Here is a 17490-nt window from a genome sequence, read left to right as displayed (position 1 = left end):
TCTGGCCAAGAAGGCACAGCAATAAGAGAGACAGTGTAAAGTTATCTTGCCCACTGCCAGATATAGGTAGTTTGGGTTTTTTTTTCCTTTTACATCCATTTTTATCTCACAAAATGTTAAGATGCTGTGAGAACACATGGCGGCGCTGCAGGATAAGAAACTAAAAACTAGAAGGCAGCGGCAACTCCATTAACACAGGAAGAAAAAAAGACTGCAGAAATCCGGAAGCCTAAGGAAGCCTGGGCACCTCAAAAAGGAGATCTGCCCCCCAAAAGGACTGGGATACTTCTCAGGTATCTAGTGAGACAACCACAGTACCAGATACCAGGAGGATTTACAGTTCTGCTGAAGCATCCTCCAGGAAGCTGTACCATCACGAAGAATGGAGGCCAGGAAGCTCATTTGCAGACAAAGGCAAGTCCTTTTTTCCTTTTTCCTATTAGGATTAACGCTGGTGTGTGCAGGGGACCTGAGACGCTATTCTGTGGTGGAGGAAAAGGAGGGTAGGTCCTTTGTTACAAATTTAGTAAATGACCTGGGTCTTGGGCAGCTGGAACTCTCTAGGCGAGGGGCTAAAGTAGTTTCTAAAGGTAACAAGCTACATTTGCAGCTGGATCAGGAGACAGGGGATTTGCTGTTAAATGAGAAAGTGGACCGTGAGGAACTGTGTGGGCACACAGAGCTGTGCCTGCTACGCTTCCAAGTGCTGCTAGACAACCCATTAGATATTTTTCAAGCTGAGCTAGAAGTAACAGACGTAAATGACCACTCTCCAGCATTCCTGGACACAGAAATCATGCTCAGGATATCAGAGAGCAGTCTTCCTGGGACCACATTTCCTCTGAAGAACGCTCAGGACATGGATATAGGACAAAATGGAATTGACAACTATCTCATTAGTTCCAATTCCTACTTTCACGTGCTCACTCGAAAACGCAGCGATGGCAAGAAATACCCCGAGCTGGTACTAGACAGAGCACTGGATAGAGAGGAGGAAGCTGAGCTCAGGCTGACCCTCACAGCACAGGATGGCGGCTCTCCACCTAGGTCTGGCACCACTGAGGTCCACATTGAAGTACTGGACATCAATGATAATGCTCCTCAATTTGAGCAGCTTTTCTACAGGGTGCAAATCCCAGAGGACAGTCCAACAGGCTTGCTGATCATCACTGTCACTGCTACAGATAAGGACATCGGCGTCAATGCAGAGATCTCCTATTCACTCTTCCAGGCTTCAGATGATATTAGCAAAACCTTTTCAATCCATCCCTTGACAGGGGAAGTGAGATTGAAAGAACTCCTTGATTTTGAAAAGACTCAGTCCTATGAGGTAAATGTTGAGGCAAGAGACGCTGGAACCTTTTCTGGAAAATGCACCATTCTGGCCCAAGTCATGGATGTGAATGACCATGCTCCAGAGATCGTCCTGTCCGCATTCACAAATCCCATCCTTGAGAATTTACCAGAAACTATGGTGGCAGTTTTTAGCATGTCTGATCTAGATTCAGGAGAAAATGGGGAAATAAGTTGTTCCATACAGGACCATCTACCCTTCTTCCTAAAGCCTTCTGGGGAAAACTTTTACACGCTACTAACACAAAAGCCATTGGACAGAGAGACTACAGCAGAGTACAACATCACCATCACAGTCTCTGACATGGGCACACCCAGGCTCACAACGCAGCACACCATAACAGTGCAGGTCTCAGACATCAACGACAATGCCCCTGCCTTCACTCAAACTTCCTACACCTTGTTTGTCCGCGAGAACAACAGCCCCGCCCTGCACATAGGCACCATCAGCGCCACAGACTTAGACTCAGGCTCCAATGCCCACATCACCTATTCGCTACTGCCACCCCAGGACTCACAGCTGGCTCTAACCTCGCTCATCTCCATCAATGCCGACAATGGGCAGCTGTTCGCGCTCAGGGCGCTGGACTATGAATCCCTGCAGGCCTTCGAGTTCCGCGTGGTCGCCTCAGACCAAGGCTCACCTGCGCTCAGCAGCCAGGCGCTGGTGCGCGTGCTGGTCCTGGATGACAACGACAATGCGCCCTTTGTGCTCTACCCCCTGCAGAACGCCTCTGCACCCTGCACTGAGCTGCTACCCAGGGCAGCAGAGCCTGGCTATCTGGTCACCAAGGTAGTGGCAGTGGACCGCGACTCAGGCCAGAATGCCTGGCTGTCATTCCAGCTGCTCAAGACCACGGAACCTGGGCTGTTCAGCGTGTGGGCTCACAATGGCGAGGTGCGCACCACCAGGCTGCTGAGTGAGCGCGATGCAACCAAGCACAGGCTGCTGCTGCTGGTCAAGGACAATGGCGAGCCTCCAAGGTCAGCTAGTGTCACATTGCATGTGCTGGTGGTGGATGGCTTCTCCCAGCCTTACCTGCCTCTGCCAGAGGTGGCGCGCGATCCCGCTCAAGGTGATGAAGATGCGCTCACGCTGTACCTGGTCATTGCCTTGGCTTCTGTATCTTCACTGTTTCTCTTGTCTGTGCTGCTGTTCGTGGGGGTGAGGCTGTGCAGGAGGGCCAGGGCGGCTTCTCTGGGTGGCTGCTCTATGCCTGAGGCACACTTTCCTGGCCAACTGGTGGATTTTGGTGGTACGGGGACCCTGTCCCAGAGCTACCAGTATGAGGTGTGTCTGAAGGGAGACTCTGGGACTGGTGAGTTCAAATTCCTGAAACCAATTTTACCTACTTTCCATAACCATTCTCTTGGACCAGAAATGGAAGAAAATCCCAACTCCAGGAATGACTGGGGTTTGGGTATTCAGTTAAAATAACTGGTTTTCATCACCTGTTGTCATTTTTGTTATAAACTCAAACTACTTTTCTTGCAGTGCCCATTATGAAAATTTAAAGCATGCTTAAAACTTGTTTTCAGGATAGTCTGTCTGTGGTTTTAGTGATAGTATCTCAGCTTTTCTCTCCAGACTGGAATATGAAATGTTATAATCTTGTCTTTCTAATTTGTCATTAGTTGCACAAATCTTTGTTCTGGATGGCTTAGGAATGTTCAAAAAGATAAATGGAAAATCAGTTCAACCGAATCAGATGCGACTCAGTGTGTGTTCTGTTACTCGCTGCTAAGCCCTGAGTATACACTACACAGCGATGCTAAAAACAAAGTGAGGTCTAAGCAGAAAGGGCAAAAAAGGGTCCTCCTAGGGGGGTCTGGCTTTTGGTTTATTCCGCTTCCACTAGACTAGCCTTCTTTTATTGGTGGTTTCTCTTAAAGAACATTACATAGCCACGTGGGTCTTCATTAGCCTGCTTTTAGTTTTAACATCACTATTTTAAATGTCTTTCCACTTTGTTGTTGTTGTTGTTGTTGAGGAGGAGGAGGAGGACAAGGAGGAGGAGGAGGAGGAAGAGGAGGAAGAGGAGGAGGAGGAGGAGGTTCCAAGAGCTGCCCCTTGTTAACCTGCTAAACTGAAATAGCACATCAGTAAAATTGACTTTTCTCTTCTGGGAAATGTTTGTCAGTAAAGGAAGCTGCACCAGCTTGTATTCACTCTTTTCCCCCCTTCTTTATACTGTTTTGTTTCAAATTTCATTCTAGCCATTGGTATGCATAGTTTTCATACATTTTCACTGTCTTCCTTGGCAAATACAGCTGGGCATATGGCTAGGTTGTGGTGAGATGTAAAAATGAGGCAGTTTCCAAAACTTTTTAGTTGAGGATAAACCTAGTGGCCCATACATGCCAGGTAATGACAGTATCACTGATATACCCACCTCAAACTTCCAAGAACTTTTGAAGGATATGTCTCACCTGTAAAGGGGTTTCCTTGCCCATTTACCCTTTAACACTATGTTCTCTCTGGGGTATGCATTACATCACGGGTGCACAAATACTCTTGTTGTCTCTGTGACAAGAGTGGTGGACTAAAATAGCATGGAATAACTTAACAGAGAAAGGTTCCCTGGTGACTCAGGAGTTGTTATATTATTCCCTGTGTGGCCAATACTAAACTTTTTTAAATTCAGAGATAAAGGACATTCTATGTTTTTATTTTAGCTTTTATACTATGGAATCTAATTTTATGTGTTTGTATGGGTTACGTATGTGTGCCTGTTTGTGCATGTGTGCTTTCAGGTGCCCTTGAACATGTGTACCTCTGTATGCTGGAGGTCAGAGGTTGATATCACATGTCCACCTTCTTTGTTCAATTATCTGGACTAGTCAGAGAGCTCTGTGGAAACATTAACCAACTCACTCACTTATGATTCTGGCCAATAAATGGGAAAGTCTGAGATACAACCCAAGTTACCTGATTTGATGACCCAGTTCTTAATAGCATGCTATACTGGCAGGCATACACTGATAGCATTATTTTCCTATGCAGGGAAATACATTGGTCCCATTCCACAAATAAAATGAGCATGTGTAAATGTAACCATTATCTCTCATTTTGTATGTCTTTCTAGAGCAGCGACCACACGGCTTAGAAGATAAGCCCAAAGTGCTCACAGAATCAAAAACCTAAGTAAAGCTAGATTACACTACAACTTCTCTTCATGATGAAGAAATAAGCCTGATTACATTCCTGTTTGTGCCATGTCACATGCATTATTGAGGAAGTGACTTGTCCTACATAGGCAGCAGAGTTACTCTGTGGTTGTGTTAATTGAGCATTGTATACTGTCCCTTCAGTCACCTTTCCATAAACTCTCACATATTATATACTTTGTATATAGTGGTGCCTTTATCAAAGCTGAATATCTTATGCTCATTTCAGCATTGGAAATGCTGTTGGAAAGCGATTGCCTTCTAGCAGTATTGCTGAAAATTAATTTTAAAAAGCAACTAGCAACATTCTGGATGAATTTTTGTATTTAAGTAACTGAGAGATTGTTTGAATTCTGTAGAAAAATTGATATGTTTTCAATTACTTTCTGTTACAGTTAACCTTATGCCTTTGGCAAAGTAGCGTCCATCAATGCCTTCATTAATGCTTAAATGATTCTGGAAGACATCAGTGGTCCATACATGACTTTTTAAAGAATGGCTCATCAGAACTGAACAAGAAATTCTTTAGCATTTGCAATGATAATGCTACTCTTGTAGAAGCTATCAGTTTTTGGTGGTTCAGCTGGTGGGCACACAATAATCCATATACATGTCCTGTTTGGGTTTTCTATTGCTGTCAAAAACTTCACAACCAGTTGCTTAAAGCAATACAATGTTTTATCTCGTAGTTTGTAAATCAAAAGTCTAATAAGTGTCTAGGGGAACTAATGACACCAGTGCATGGGGACACGTTGTGTTCTGGAGACTACAGAACCTATTTTGTCTTTTCCATCTAGATACTGCCAACAATGCATGAGTGCTTGGCCCCTTCCTCTGACTTCACAGCCTGAATCATGGCTTCCATTTCCCTCTGAACCACCCAGGAGATATTATTTGAATAAAAATCCTTTGTCCAGATTTAATAAGAGTCTTATTTAGATAATGAAGGGCAATCTCCTGTTCATGGGGGATCTTTAACTTAATTGGGTTTCCAATGGATTTTCTTGCTGGGCAAGGTAACATAATTATAGATTCTGTGGCACCTTTGAGTGGCTATTTTTCTGTCAAATGAAGGCCCCCAAAAGATTATTATAACAATATTTTAGGCCTCATTGACTTGAGAAATTCAATTAATGGCTCTAGAGGATCTTTAGCAAAGACAATAAATTGATAAGGGTGTCAGTGTCTGTGTGGTACTGGATTTCAGACTCTAACTTCATGTATGCTAGAGATGTTTTTTCACTGAACTTCCTCCCCTGCCCTTTGTGACTGTTTACTGCAACACGGTTCAAATTATAAAAACAGAAAACCTAAACAAAAGAACACAAAAATGATCCAGGCTTTCGATATACAATTTAAACTCTGTTTTAAAATAGATTTTAAAGTCTAAATGTATTTTTTAAATGCTAACAGCACAATTAGTAAAAGATGAACAATTCAATTAAAAATAATCAAAGACCAGAATAGTTTCCAAAGAAGATATGCCAATGGCTAATAAGCACATGAAAGGCTGTGTAACATCCCTCATCAGGGAAACACAAATCAACATCATCAACATCAGAGCAAGGCATTCATATCTGCTGGGATGGCTAGGACCAGAGGGTTAAAGGGTAAGCATTGGGAGGATGTCATAATATTGGAACCCTGACACAGTGGTAAATATAGAGCTATTATGTGGTAAACAATTCAACTCCTAGAGAAATACAAATATGTCCACATAAAATAGGTACATAAATCTTCATAGCTATACTGTTCTGAAGAATACAAGGGTAGAAATATCCTAAGTGTCCAAATAAACATAAGCCTGCTTCAGCCAAAAAAATATAATAAAATACTGACACATACTAGAATTTGGATTAGGCTTGAAAGCCTCAGGCTAAGGGAAGAAAGCTAACCATAGAGGTCCAAATATCCTGTCATCTCAGTCATGTGGAAGTTTACAACACAGAACTCTGTAGAGACCAGAAAAGAGACTAATGATTCCTTTGGGCTCTGCAGAGAGGAAAGGGAGAAATACTAAGGTGATAGTTAAAGGATGCAAGGTTCTTACATGCTCCAAAGCTGACCTTGATGTTGGTAGCATCACTTGTATATTAAAAGCATATGAGCTTTATACTTTCAAATGGACGCATTTAAGTATATGTTATATCTCGAAGCTGTATATTTTTTTAAACATGCACATTATTCATGGTAAATACAAAAATCAATCCAGGCCCATATATGTTTATTTGTGAAATAATTTTCTAGTAATTTAACATCGGGAAAACTTAAAATCCTCTTCCTTGGATGTTAGAGAAAAGAAGGAATCCATTAGTTCTTTAATAAGACAAGTCTATATCCTGTAGAATCCACTAGCTGAAATTTTGCATTGTCTATTCATTTGTAACATATTACACGTTTGTAGTATGTATGGTGGAAAATGTGTGCTTGTGAAACTGTCCCCATGTTTTTTTGAGACACTTTTATCCCTCAATGCACGTTTTCAGGTTAAATGTTGATTACACGATCATATTTAGTTATTGACACATCGACAGCATTCCATACTCAACACCATGAATGATAGCTTACTTTTGTACTTACTTCAATACAATAACTCAATGTTTTATCCATACACATGAAAGCAGCTTGTAAAAAGAAGCCAGTGATTCATGTTTCATAGTTTAGTCCACATGCCTTGGAGAATTCTGCCTCTAGTTAAATCTGAAAATGTAAGACTCCGTGAGACCGCGCGGTGGCGCTGCAGGTTAAGAAGACAGAGGATAGAAATTGGCTTCTGCAATTTCTTCCCTTGCCGGGACCACTTTCTCACCACCTAGAAGCAAAAGACGTGCCTTTTCCAGCCAAAGTAGAGGCGAGTGTGAAACCTTTTATATTCTATTTGGAGGTTTGATTTTGTCGTTCTGGACTGTAAGATAGCGCTGTCATGATTCTGGGCATACGCAACGCTGTGAAGAAAACACAGGGAGGAGCCCTGGAGGCTGCAAGGATGCACAGTCTGAGACAAAGGCAAGTCCTGGTTTTCTTTGTTTTGCTCAGTGTGTCTGGGGCAAGCACGGAACTGGGTCCCTACTCCATAGAGGAAGAAAGGGAGAGGGGCACCTTTGTGGCAAATCTTGGAAAAGATCTGGGGGTGGAGCTGACAGAGATAGCCACCCGCCGGGCTCGGATCATTTCCCAGGAAGGCAAAGAGTATTTGCAGCTCAACATTCAATCTGGAGATTTGCTCATAAATGAGAAACTAGACCGAGAGGAGCTATGTGGCCCCACTGAGCCTTGCGTTCTGCACTTCCAAGTGTTGATGGAAAACCCTTTAGAGGTGTTTCAAGCTGAGCTGAGGGTTAAGGACATAAATGACCATTCTCCCGTATTCAGCGAAAGAGAAATGATACTGAAAATACCAGAAAACAGTCCCCTGGAAAATACATTCCCTTTAAATAATGCCCTAGACTCAGACGTAGACGCCAACAATATCCAGAGCTATAAACTGAGCTCCAACTCTCATTTCCTGGTTGTAACCCGCAACCGCAGTGACGGCAGGAAGTACCCAGAGCTGGTGCTGGAGAAAGAACTGGATTGGGAGGAGGAGCCTGAGCTGAGGTTAACCCTGACAGCTTTGGATGGTGGCTCTCCTCCGCGGTCGGGGATGGCGCAAGTTCTCGTTGAAGTAGTGGACACCAATGATAATGCACCAGAGTTTCAGCAAGCAATGTACCAAGTGCAAATTCCGGAGAATAGCCCCCCAGGCTCCCTGGTTGTCACAGTCTCAGCCAATGACTTAGACAGTGGAGATAATGGGAAAGTATTGTACGCCCTCTCTCAACCTTCAGAAGATATAAGCAAGACGTTAGAAGTAAATCCTATAACGGGGGAAATTCGGCTGCGAAAAGAGGTCGATTTTGAAACGATTCCCTCTTATGAGGTGGATGTCAAGGCCACGGATGGAGGAGGTCTCTCGGGAAAATGTACTCTGCTCCTGCACGTAGTGGACATAAATGACAACCCCCCAGAAGTGATGCTATCTGCGCTTACCAGCCCAGTCCCAGAAAACTCCCCAGATGAAGTGGTTGCTGTTTTCACTGTTAGAGATCCTGACTCGGGGAACAATGGAAAAGTGATTTCTTCGATCGAGGAAGACCTTCCCTTTCTTCTAAAACCTTCTGGAAAGAACTTTTACACTTTAATAACAAAAAGAGCACTAGACAGGGAAGAAAGAGCACAATACAATATCACGATCTCTGTCACCGACCTGGGCACACCCAGGCTCACAACCCAACACACTATAACAGTGCAGGTCTCAGACATCAACGACAATGCCCCCGCTTTCACTCAAACCTCCTACACCCTGTTTGTCCGCGAGAACAACAGCCCCGCCCTGCACATAGGCACCATCAGCGCCACAGACTCAGACTCTGGCTCCAATGCCCACATCACCTACTCGCTGCTGCCATCCCACGACCAGCAGCTGGTCCTGGCTTCACTTATCTCCATAAACACCGATAACGGGCAGCTGTTCGCGCTCAGGGCGCTGGACTATGAGGCCCTGCAGGCCTTTGAGTTCCGCGTGGGCGCTACAGACCAAGGCTCACCTGCGCTCAGCAGTCAGGCCCTGGTGCGCGTGCTGGTGCTGGACGATAACGACAATGCACCCTTTGTGCTCTACCCCCTGCAGAACGCCTCTGCGCCCTGCACTGAGCTGCTACCCAGGGCTGCTGAGCCTGGCTACCTAGTAACCAAGATGGTGGCTGTGGACCGCGACTCTGGCCAGAATGCCTGGCTGTCGTTCCAGCTCCTCAAGGCCACGGAGCCCGGGCTTTTCAGCGTGTGGGCTCACAATGGCGAGGTGCGCACCACCAGGCTGCTGAGTGAGCGCGATGCAACCAAGCACAGGCTGCTGCTGCTGGTCAAGGACAATGGTGAGCCCTCACGTTCAGCCAGTGTCACCCTGCACGTGCTGGTGGTGGATGGCTTCTCTCAACCCTACCTGCCTCTGCCTGAGGTGGCGCGCGACCCTGAGCACGAGGAGGATTCATTAACACTCTACCTAGTCATTGCTTTGGCTTCTGTGTCTTCGTTCTTCCTCCTGTCTGTGCTGCTGTTCGTTGGGGTGAGGCTGTGCAGGAGGGCCAGGGCAGCCTCTCTAGGTGGCTGCTCTGTACCCGAGGGCCACTTTCCTGGCCACCTGGTGGACGTAAGAGGCATGGGGACCCTGTCCCAGAGCTACCAGTATGAGGTATGTCTAATGGGTGACTCTTCTGGGACCAGCGATTTTAACTTCTTAAAGCCAGTTCTCCCTAGTTCCCTGCCCCAGTGCTCTGGGAAAGAAATGGAGGAAAATTCTACACTCCAAAATAGTTTTGGATTTGATCATTAATAGAAAACTGCTTAACAGATATTTACTTTCCAATGCTGTCTTGTGGCTTAGCTAAACTCTGTACACCAGTGACTAGCAACAGGTTTAATTTTCAGGTTCATGCAAATGCCACACATTTGGTTTTACTCATATTTGTCCCATAGAATTTCTTAATATGATTCCAGTACATGAAAAGGCTTTATCTGTACAGTTAAATGTGAGCGTTAAAACTTTTCTACCACTTTTTGTTTACCTCATTAGCTCTACACATTTCATTTCAGTGCTCTGTTCCTAGACATCTTGAACTACTAAGATACTGTGCTGCATGTTATGTACATGTATAATATTAGTATTTCTGTATTTCCTTTCTCTATTGGCAGTCTTATTGATTAGTTCTATATATAGTTCTATTTTGCTTTGTTTACATATCTTGATTTAAAATCCATTTGTCATAAGTAAGCCAATTATCTAGTCAATCTAAAAATAAGAATAGTATCATAAGATATTGAGTTTGTGTAGATGTGGCTAAATTTGTGGGAATGAAGACAAATTTTGGCATTCTAAGTCATCAAACAGAAATCTTTAATAATTTGTTTTAGTTCTGCATGGAAACCTTAGAAACAGATGTTGAGTTTTCGATGGTTTACAATCCAGTCCCACCCTGTTGAATAAACAGCATATGTTTATCATCAACTAGATTGTGTGATTTTTCTATTCAACAGAGCTGGAGTTTGGGGCTCTATCTAAACTTTTTCATGTACACATCCCACAGTTTAATCTATGTCACTTGCTTATTGTGGGAAATTTAGAACATTCTGGGCCTTTGAACATAAAAAATTAAGCAAGATGTTTTAGTGATATATTTGTGCTTTCAACCAAATTAGGATGTGTTGGTTTGTCATAGTTTTGGTCTCCTTTTTATTCAATGCACAGTGACAAAATCATGTTAGATTTCATTAAGAGGAACATTTAAGCAAAGGTAAGACTTTTCTCTATCTCTATAGATGAAGGCTAGTATAAGAAAATAAAGACAAAAGAAGGAAAAGCAACAGAAATTTCAAAGTATAAGTAAGTGAAATAATATGATTTTTCAAATGATAGGGTCTGGAAATCATAGGACATTGTCCTCCTTATGTTCATTCATGAATCCTTTGATTCAATAAACATTAGTGACTGAATAATTTCCCAACCAAAGATAAGACACCTATCCTGCCCCAAATAGGTTACATACTGAAGGAGAGGAAGAGTCTTATAGAGCTGGAAGAAACACTATTCAGATAATAAACATAGGTATGTGCATAAGCCACAGTTATACATACTTGAGTGCAGAGAAGGGGCAGTGTGATTGTAGAGGGGAGCGGGTCTGGCTGTAGAGTGGTGCTTCTGTTTAGGGATGTGATCGAATTTGAATAAGCTTCCTGAGGAACATGTGACAGAGATTTCCTTTACCTGTTTCTTGTGTTCCTGTGCCCACATTTTCAGAACTGTGAAATACGTTGTTAGAAGACTTGCTCACAATTTTCCCTTTGTTTGCATGAGCTGATGACAGAGGTGAAAGAAGTAGCATGGAGTTAAATATAGCAGTGAAACGTTACAGCCCCTTTATCCAACTGTTAGAATGGTAACTTTTCCATGAAGCCACGGAGAACCAGTATGAATGGGCGCCTGTCCCAACATTATTTTCACAAAACAAACAAAATTAAAAATTAAGAAACCAATATAAGCTGCTACAGGAAAGATTTAATACGGATGTATGCGTGGACACAAAAATTGGATACAGCCAGTTAAAATCTGTTGATAGCCACATGGTGGCGCTGCAGGCTAAAGAGATGCAAGGAAAATTAAACTGAGGCTGCACCCTATAGAAGTCACACACACACATGCGCGAAAGGAAAATCCTAACCGCTGGAGGAAAAGCTGGGGCTCCTCGAGACTGAGAAAGGAAAAAAAATACCCTGGATCCTTCCAGATAGGTGGAACATCTGAAGTTTATGAGTGCTGGGAGATGTGGCTGAGACCTATAGTAAGGAAAGAAGAAACAATGGCAGCCAGGGTATCACGCTTCCCCAGGCAAAGGCAAGTGCTATTTCTCTTTCTGTTTGGGCGACTGTGTTTGGCTGGTGCTGAGTTTGGACGTTATTCAGTGACTGAGGAAACAGAACGGGGCTCATTTGTGGCGAATCTGGCAATGGATCTGGGGCTAGGGGTGGAAGCGCTGGCTGCAAAGAGAGCTAGAGTGGTTTTTGATGACAACCAACAGCACTTGTTCCTGGATTCCCACACTGGAGATTTGCTCACCAATGAGAAACTGGACCGGGAGAAGCTGTGCGGCTCCACAGAGCCCTGCATGCTGTGTTTCCAAATTTTAATGGACAATCCCTTTCAGATTTACCGGGCTGAGCTGAGCATCGTGGATATAAACGATCACTCACCCACGTTCCAGGACAAAGTGATGATTTTAAAAATACCAGAAAATGCAGAGGTGGGGGCAGCATTTCTATTAGAAAGAGCACAGGACTCAGATGGAGGATGGAACGGCATCCAAAACTACACCATCGGCCCCAATGATTTTTTTCATATTACAATTCGTGACGGTGATGAGGGGAAGATATACCCAGAGCTGGTGCTAGACAAAGCTCTGGATTGGGAGGAGTACCAGGAGTTCAGTTTAACAGTCACAGCGCTTGATGGTGGGTCTCCACCCAGGTCTGGGACGGCCGCCATACGTATTGTGGTCTTGGACATCAATGATAATGCTCCACAGTTTCCCCAGGACGTTTATCAAACCCAGACTCCAGAAAACAGCCCAGTGGGACTTGCTGTTCTTAAGGTCTCCGCAGAAGATGTAGACTCTGGAGTCAATGCGGAAGTATCCTATTCATTTTTTGATGCTTCCGAAGATATTAGAGCAACCTTTCAAATCAATCCTGTCTCTGGCGAAATCATGCTTCGAGCCTTGCTTGACTATGAGTTGGTAAAGTCCTATAAGTTAAATATACAGGCAGTTGATGGTGGGGGCCTTGCAGCGAGATGTGTGGTTATAGTTCAGGTTTTAGACATCAATGACAACCGCCCTGAACTGATCATGTCATCACTAGTCGATGAAGTTGTTGAGAACTCTCCTGAAACCGTGCTGGCAGTTTTTAGGATTAACGACAGAGACTCTGGAGAAAATGGAAAGACGGTTTGCTACATTCAAGAAAATTTGCCTTTCCTTCTAAGACACTCCGTAGACAATTTTTACATCCTGATGACAGACGGTGCACTGGACAGAGAGAGCAGAGATGAGTACAACATCACCATCACGGTCACCGATCTGGGAACCCCAAAGCTCAAAACTGAACACAACTTAACAGTACAGGTATCCGACCTTAACGACAACGCCCCCGCCTTCACTCAAGCCTCCTACACCCTGTTCATCCGGGAGAACAACAGCCCCGCCCTGCACATAGGCACCATCAGCGCCACAGACTCAGACTCTGGCTCCAATGCCCACATCACCTACTCACTGATGCCTGAGGACCCGCAGCTGGCCCTGACCTCGCTCATCTCCATTAATGCGGACAACGGGCAGCTGTTCGCGCTCAGGGCACTGGACTATGAGGCCCTGCAAGCCTTCGAGTTCCGCGTGGGCGCCACAGACCAAGGCTCACCAGCGCTCAGCAGCCAGGCCCTGGTGCGCGTGCTGGTGCTGGATGACAACGACAATGCGCCCTTTGTGCTCTACCCGCTGCAGAACGCCTCTGCGCCCTGCACTGAGCTGCTGCCCAGGGCTGCTGAGCCTGGCTATCTGGTCACCAAGATAGTGGCAGTGGACCGCGACTCGGGCCAGAATGCCTGGCTGTCGTTCCAGCTACTTAAGGCCACAGAGCCTGGGCTGTTCAGCGTGTGGGCGCACAATGGCGAGGTGCGCACCACAAGGATGCTGAGCGAGCGCGATATAACCAAGCACAGGCTGCTTCTGATAGTCAAGGACAATGGCGAGCCTCCGCGCTCTGCTAGTGTCACTCTGCATGTGTTGGTGGTGGATGGCTTCTCTCAGCCCTACCTGCCTCTGCCAGAGGTGGCGCACGAATCCGCGCAAGATGAAGACACGCTCACGCTGTACCTGGTCATTGCCTTGGCATCTGTGTCTTCACTGTTCCTCTTGTCTGTGCTGCTGTTCGTGGGGGTGAGGCTGTGCAAGAGGGCCAGGGCAGCTTCTCTTGGTGTCTGCTCTGTGCCTGAGGGCCACTTTCCGGGCCACCTGGTGGACGTCAGCGGCACAGGAACCCTGTCCCAGAGCTACCAGTATGAGGTGTGTTTAATGGGAGAAAGCAGTGATTTCAAGTTCTTGAAACCAACTTACCCTGATTTTCATGCTCATGGTTCCCAGAGAGGTAGTGATGACACGCCCACATTTTGAAGTTTCTTATTTAATTTTGAGTAACATCTCATTCCATTTAATGTATGATGATGCCATATAAATATTATCATATGTAGTAATTGCTACACAACAAAACTAACTTTGTTTTCAACTATCAAGTAAGTCACGTTTACATTTTTACAATGTTTTTACTTTAGTGGTTGTTTAGGTGCTTAGTTTTTTTTTTTTTAATAGAGTGCGTACTGCTTTCATTTTGAGGCTTTTTATTCTTTTATAGTGTACAATAATTTGCTATTATTTCTCATTACAGATAACCGAGGTTTGGGTTTTTGTTGCTACTGTTTTGTCTTCTTTTGTCCCTATGACTTAACCTCAAGCCTTTTTGCATGCTAAGCAACTGTTCCACCACTGAGCTCTATCTCTAGCAAGGCATACTTTATACTCACTCTTAAAAGCTGTGTTTTTTTAAAACTTTCACTGAGTTTGTTCTTTGACAGTTTCATGCATCTATGTCATGCATTATGTTTATTTTAAACCTCTTGCCAAATCTCCCTGCAACTGCTGTTACTTCTCTTCCTCCCTAGGAGTCCCCTCCCATGTTTCTGATAATTTTGTGCTAGCATACTAATGAGCAGGTTTCAGCATGAGCCATGTTTTAGTCTCATTCACTCCCAACCCTTGCTGCCTCACTGCTTCCCTTCTTTTTCCCAGCAAGTGCCCCATTCTGCTTTCTAATCACAGCTATTTCATCGCCCATTCCCCTTAAGAGCTCATTTGTTTCTTTGCTTGTTTTTTGTTTCTTCCTGTGGTCTTGGCTGTCCTAGAATTAGCTCTGTAGACCAGGCTGGCCTCAAACTCACAGAGATCCGCCTGCCTCTGCCTCCCAAGTGCTGGGATCAAATGCATGAGCCACCACCTGACAAGAGCTCTTTCTAATGTTCATTTTTGCTGACGTACAAAACAGATTGTGTCATCTAAGGAAAATACAATGCAATACTCTGCATGAAAATCAACATAATTTGAACACATTTAAAGTTTTGTGTGACCCTCGTGATGAACTGTTGAAAAGATAATTTTCATTTTATGTTGAAACAATGAATTGTCAGATTTAGAAACTAAGATAAATTAAAGGTTACAGAGAAAATGCTTTTTAAGTCTAATCTCTTTCTGCATGTTGTTCTTCAATTATGATATATTTCCAGGTGGTTTGTTTAGACTTTATCTTGATATACAGCTTTTATGTGTTATCCACTATTTACTGCTCCTATTTTCCATTAATAGACACACACACACACACACACACACACACACACACACACACACACACAAAATTATGCACATTTCCCTTCTTGTTTCTTGTAGAATTGTCAGAAAAATGTTGTCAGTTTTGTTTCTGTGGCTTTCTAGGGTAAAACCCAAGTCTTTCTAAATGAGTACCATCCCTGCAATGAAACTAATATTAAGCTCCACCTCAATAAGATGTTTTATGTATACATACTTAGTAGTGCAGTACGATTATCTTTCCTTTCTTGAAAACATCTTTCCCAGAGATGATAGCTACTATTTTAGATTTGACTAAATTTCTATTTGCTAATGATTTTTCCACCCCTCTCTTTCCATGCTAAGTGAGCAAACAAAGCAGTGGGTTAGCACTTTATATTTGCTACTGATTTTTTTCATATCATAGTTCTCTTGAATATTGACTATTTGCCTTCAGATATTAAAATAGATCACATACAAATTGATAGTGTTTATTTCCTAGAGATCTTTTACTCATAGTTCTGCTTTTAATACTTTCCCTACCTAACCCACCTTTTATAGGACCCAGTATCATTTCTGAGTTTACTTTCTTACTTGGTTGGCAGCCAGTTTATTTAAAATAGATGCAAAAGTAGCTGAAAAAAACACAGCTTTTGATAGTTTACATAGTGAAGCAATCTTTTCATTTGGTTGATAGTTTGACTGGGTATAAAAGAATAATTTGAAACTTTTTCTCCTTCAGATTTAAAAAGCACTTTTCCTTTTCTTAATTGTGTAGACTCATATTTCGCGAGGACAATTCCATTCTAAACCCTATTCCATTTTCTGCAATATTTTTCCTACTCATTCTGGAATCACTGGAAAACCCACCCTCAGCAGTCTGAAAATACCATAGCATGGGCTAATTCTTTGTTAACTTGCTCATAAGGATATACACTATCAAGTTTAGACTATTAATTCAGAGAGAACTTCATTTTAGTTTGCTATAAGTTTTCTCCTTTCTCTTTGTAAAGATCTAGATGAAATATTTGACTGACTGGATGAGTTCTATAGGACTCTAAACTCATTTCATTTTATATTTCCATTCTATTGGCCTCTCATTCTACTTTCTTGCACTGCTATTTAATCACTCAGTCTTTATTTGTAAGCTTTCCTTTTGTCAGATAAATATCTAGTTTTGGAAGGCTTATTTCATTTTCCTATTTTTAAACAGTACTCACTGGAAATGTGATATTTTTTTCTATCTGTAATTTGCCCTCTTTGACTATATTATGAAGATGTACTATACAGTATTATTAGTATTCTATAATCATTTTTAAAACTAAGAAAGTTCAAGAAATTAACCAAAATTATACAGTTTGTAAAGGGCACTAAAGTCTTCTAATCTATTCTGTTTCCTTTTTCACCTTTGAATCAGGGTTCAACTATATGGTATAAGATAGGTTCAATTTTTCAGTCTTTCTGACTGTATCTCTTGTATATTGAGACTAAAGGCACACACAACTCAATATGCCCCAGTTTTAACCCATTATTTTTCTGATAATAAGAACACACACTGCATACAAGTGTTATTAACATGAGATGGGTACATGCACTTGAAACACACAGAGTCATGGGAGATGTAAGTATAATAATTAGTAAACTTTTGTTCTTAGATTTTATATTTCTGAGGATATTAATCAGACATTTACCAGAGACATTTTCTTCCATCTGACTATATGCATTTCCTCTTTTCTTTTTATTTTGTAGGTGTGTGTGTGTGTGTGTGTGTGTGTGTGTTGATTCTCTTGTCTACATCTACTGTCTGTGCTTTGATTAAAGATGTGCAGTACTGCATCTGGATTTTTACATAGATACTAGGGGTCAAAATCAGGTCCCCAGGTTTGCATAGAAAGTGGCTTTACTCACTGAACAATATGGCCATGTATGTTGGTTTCGGCCTTCCTACTTCCTGTTGTCATTCCTTCAGATATCATGTAGGCATTGGATGTGT

The 17490-nt window shown here is 43.0% G+C and overlaps 3 protein-coding genes across 3 annotated transcripts in view; all 3 read left to right on the top strand.

Annotated features, from left to right (window-relative positions):
- LOC311596250 (uncharacterized protein) overlaps positions 1 to 17490 on the top strand; it is a gene marked incomplete at its 5' end in the record, with an annotated part of 47896 nt that overhangs the window by 25880 nt on the left and 4526 nt on the right. The window lies entirely within an intron of this gene.
- Positions 105 to 3058, top strand: LOC311596575 (protocadherin beta-8-like). Its single transcript, XM_084780175.1, has one exon. It carries the CDS (start codon positions 383 to 385, stop codon positions 2789 to 2791), a length of 2409 nt encoding a protein of 802 aa, XP_084636301.1. The 5' UTR covers positions 105 to 382; the 3' UTR covers positions 2792 to 3058.
- Positions 3379 to 15883, top strand: LOC311596573 (protocadherin beta-18-like). The gene is made up of 2 exons (XM_084780173.1): positions 3379 to 8303; positions 12721 to 15883. Exons 1-2 carry the CDS (start codon positions 7445 to 7447, stop codon positions 14274 to 14276), a joined length of 2415 nt encoding a protein of 804 aa, XP_084636299.1. The 5' UTR covers positions 3379 to 7444; the 3' UTR covers positions 14277 to 15883.

Source organism: Acomys minous (assembly GCF_964271855.1).
Source record: "Acomys minous genome assembly, chromosome: 4".
NCBI classification, from domain to species: Eukaryota; Metazoa; Chordata; class Mammalia; order Rodentia; family Muridae; genus Acomys; species Acomys minous.
The sequence above is the reverse complement of the archived record's forward strand: the minus strand, read 5'-3'. Positions and strand labels throughout refer to the sequence as shown.

Bases quoted from the DNA above. Each gene is read 5' to 3' on its own strand.
- LOC311596575 (XM_084780175.1), top strand. From the start codon at position 383: ATGGAGGCCAGGAAGCTCATTTGCAGACAAAGGCAAGTCCTTTTTTCC.
- LOC311596573 (XM_084780173.1), top strand. From the start codon at position 7,445: ATGATTCTGGGCATACGCAACGCTGTGAAGAAAACACAGGGAGGAGCC. The intron at 8,304-12,720 runs GTGGAGATAATG...CAGAAGATGTAG, and splicing joins CTCAGCCAATGACTTAGACA to ACTCTGGAGTCAATGCGGAA.